The 4073-nt window shown below is 48.7% G+C and overlaps 1 protein-coding gene across 1 annotated transcript in view; it reads right to left on the bottom strand.

Moving 5' to 3' along the window:
* The window catches only part of DET1 (DET1 partner of COP1 E3 ubiquitin ligase), a 26030-nt gene that overhangs the window by 8838 nt on the left and 13119 nt on the right, over positions 1–4073 (bottom strand). Inside the window, 1 exon segment of the mRNA XM_005419713.2 lies at positions 2874–3871. Coding sequence (XP_005419770.1) covers positions 2874–3871 — 998 coding nt within the window.

Below are 4073 nucleotides of genomic sequence, written 5' to 3' on the forward strand. Positions count from 1 at the left end.
CTTAAATTATTTTTACCTCTGCATAGATATATTAGTTTCTTCCCCTTCTTAACATCTGCATCACACAGAGATGAGCCTTTATATCTACTGTGCACTACATCACTGCCCACAAAAAGCTGTGCCCTCCAGGTACCCTGCCAACACAGAAATGAAAATCTGAAAGACACTGATGACTTCTTAATGCTGACGTTCTCGTGCAAGATGGCCCTTGTACCATGCTGTGGACTGGCAATGGCAATGAATCCTGGCACAAATGAGCAAGAAATTGAGAAAAAAGGTGACATTGTGTCAGCACAGCTACATCAAAGGGAGATGACATTCCCATCCCATTGGGAAAGGGCATATTTAATTCTTGGTCATAAAAAGCAGCTTTCATTAGAGACGGGAGTGCTGGCACCCCAAAATAAGAACCTGTCCCCACTTCAAAGGGAACTAATTCCCGTGGCATCTGATTAAATCTTCTATCAATAGAGGCAATTCCTAAATGCTTCACCTCCTGGTCCCAAACAATGCTCAGGGATGATGGCAGGCACTCTGCCCACCCCACCCATCTGCAAGTATCACAAGGTTTGTTTGTTTTACAGCCCCAAAATAAACTCTGATAATACAATCCAGCCCCCACATGTCCAAACGAAACACACAAGATGAGGTTACTCACTAGACTACTGCCTGAGGAAAGGGAAGCCCTTCTGAAATAAAGGGCTGGAGCAGAGAGAAAATAAGAGAAGACAGCAGAAGGAAAAACTATTTAAATCACTGAAGACTGCAGGGAGTATCCTCCAACTTTAAATTAAAAAGTTCCTTTGCCAGGTTAACATAGAGACATATCTACAGGATGTCCCTGAGTAGGGAAACCCTCACTGCTTTTGCAGCACCTGTAACACCACCAAAACATCATCACAGCATGGGAGGCAGCAGCTGAGTGCCACAAAAACCACACAGCAATGCTGTCAAGCCTACCAACACAAGCCTACAACAGCAACAAACCCCCAAGCTACCTATGCAGAGCACACTTCTAAAGATCTCAAAGCATACAGTCCAGACTCAGACAAAAACCACACAACCCACAACCATGAACAGCAACTCCTCAACCTTCTTGGCAGAGAAGCCAGAGGGCAGAAAGAATCCTGAAACTGGATGAAACCTCGTGTTCCTTGTCTGACAGACTGAAGAAAAATGGGGGCTGTAGTTATTTTGTGAGTCAAGTTTTATTCAGGGAGCCCTAACACAACGCCTACCTTCAGACAGGTCTGTGGAGACTGCTCCACATCTGGGATTATCTCTGGAAGAACTGAGAAATGAGGCACTTTTCTTCCCCCAGCACAAAACCCAACGCCTGAGGCACACTGCAAACAAACCACAAACTGCATCTTAAAGTAACCCTGGGGTGAAGAGAGTGGAGAGTTCCCTGCAGCAAATGAGACACTAAAACCTACTAACCACAGCAGAGTGCAGAGCTGAGCCAGCCACAAACATTTACATCAGGGCCAGGAGCTCATTCCAGACACCAGCAATGAGCAGAACCCTGCAGGCCACTTCCACAGAGCCTCCATATTTCTGAGACAGACATTCAGCTTTACACCAATGGGCAACATGGATTAGATAAAGCCTTACCTATTTCCTCCCAAAGCAACTCCTCCAAACAAATGCCACAGAAGAGGAAAATAAAACAAAACAAACCAGAGACATCTCCCAGAAAGAACCAGACAAAGGCAACACACGAAGAGCTACTGTTTATCTCTTCTAGGACCTAAGTCCTGGCAAAGATGTGGGGAAGAGAAATGCATGAGAGAAAATAAACCTCTGGGGATCAATCACACCTACATGCTGCATTGGAGATTTATCACAAACTCTTGCTAAATACATTCAACAGAATAAAACCAAGCAGATTAAAGGAATAAAAATTAGCTAAAAAAATCCCTTAGTTTCACAGGGCTCAAAACGTGACCAACCACTCTAAAAGCAGTAAAAAGAGATGATCAACATGCAGGGTTGTGAAACATCTGGAGGGACCCAGCACTGACTGAGCTACATTTGCTCTAATTCCACTTCTTTAGTAATAAATTGAAAAGAGAAGCAATTGGCCCATTAGCCTGATCTAAAAGCTGCTACTCCAATTTGGAGAGATCATAAATACTACCTCTTACTGGAGCTTGAAAGACTAAGTACGTAGGCAGAACAGAAATGGTAATTGTACCAGGGAAAATGAAGACTATTATATTTGAAAAACATGCTTGAAGATACATGAGAAAAGGGAGAGACTACCTCTACAATTTAAATGGACTATATAAAATATCAGCTAAAATTAAATTCATTTGGGGATTTGGGGAGGGAAAGGGGATTGAATAGCATCTGTGAGCATGGGGAACAATCCTTGGAGGAAGGAACTTACTAACACATCAGATCTTCCTCATTTTGCAGGTGAGAAGGAAGGAAGCAATGAAATTAAGAAAACAGAAGACACAGAAGTTATTCCATATCAGAGCCATCAAAAAAGACTCAGGTACTAGGGATCCTAAATAACCTTTACAGGCTCATTAAGGAACAGCTCACAGCATTGTAATGCTTGAGCACTTGTCCCAAAGCAATGAGTAGCCTGCAGAGGGAGGCAGAAATTAAGGAAACAGAAGATAGAGAAGTTATTCAATATCAGAGGCATCAAAAAAGACTCAAAAAGGTACTAGGGATCCTAAACAACCTTTACAGGCTCATTAAGGAACAGCTCACAGCATTGTAACGTCCTCAAGCAATGTCCCAAAGCAATGAGCAGCCTGAAGAGGGAGGCAGTATCTGAGCCACCTGGTCTAGTGGACCCCTAGCAGGGCAGCTGGAATTAGATGATGTTTAAGGCCCCTCTCTGTGTGATTCTGTACCTGGGACGGATCTGTCACCCGCAGCGTGACCACGTCCTCACTGGTATATTTGATAAACAGATGGTTCTCATCCAAGAGCTGCATCTTCCACATGCGCAGCTGCCTCAGCTGGTCAAAGTACTGGAAGAACCTTCTTTTTGCTATAGCACTTCCATCCTGCTCGGCCCTTCTCCACAGGTACACCAGCAGCCTGTGCTTCAGGGAGTTGATGAAGGGCTCCTTGTAGGGGTTGGCCATTCCCGTCTGCGTGTCCCGCTGCACCTCGGGGTACACGGCAGACAGGGTCAGCAGATCGTCCTCATAGCAGAAGCGGCCGATGGTCCTCACGTCGATGAACGTCCCCTCGGGCGTCACCTGGAAGACGTGGATGGTCTGCTGCTGCACGGAGAGGATGGCCAGGATGTTCTTGTACAGGTACAGCCCCTGGTTGTGCGACAGGATGACCTTGTCGCACTTGAAGGCGCGCGTGTCGCACAGCCGGCCCGTGTGCAGGTCGATGATGTGCAAGGAGTAGTCCTCGAGCGGGGAGCGCGGGTTGGGCGTCACGGACTCGCTGTTGCGGTACACCTCGAAGAAGGGCGGGTGCGGCTCCTCGGGCAGGTAGGCGGCCGAGCCCACGATCACGTAGCGGCAGTCGTCCGTGAACAGGCTGCACTCGCGGTTCAGGTGCTCCCCGTTGGAGGCCACGTTGGTGATGTGCAGCAGCACAAAGAAGCGCTCAAAGAGCCGGCCCCGGATGTTGACGGACCTCTGGTCATTGCCGTTGGCCAGGATCTCCCCCTCGTAGCCCTGCAGGAGGTCCTCGGCCGCCTGGCAGCCCTGGTACTCGTAGATCTCCAGCGAGGTCTGGTCCGAGGAGAAGGCGATGAAGTAGCGGCCGTCGGGGGAGAACTTGCGCAGGAAGCATGGCGGCTTCTCCACGTTGACCACGGTGAAGTTGGGGAAGACGTTCTGGTGGAAGACGCGCACCTGGTGCCAGTGGGGGGCCGGCTTGCCCGCTGCGGGGACAGCACACGTGCCCGGGGACTGGTGTGGAATTCAGGGTATGGGGAACCCATGGACCCACAGAACCCAACAGAGGGGCTTGGAAAATAGGGACAGAGGGAGGGGGGAGTAACACGGGAGGGACACGGGGAGCAGGGGGAGGGACTGGGAGAAAAAACAGGAAAACGAGGGCAGTCCAGAGATGCCTCCAGGGCA

Source organism: Geospiza fortis, unplaced genomic scaffold (assembly GCF_000277835.1).
Source record: "Geospiza fortis unplaced genomic scaffold, GeoFor_1.0 scaffold171, whole genome shotgun sequence".
In the NCBI taxonomy this organism is placed as follows: Eukaryota; Metazoa; Chordata; class Aves; order Passeriformes; family Thraupidae; genus Geospiza; species Geospiza fortis.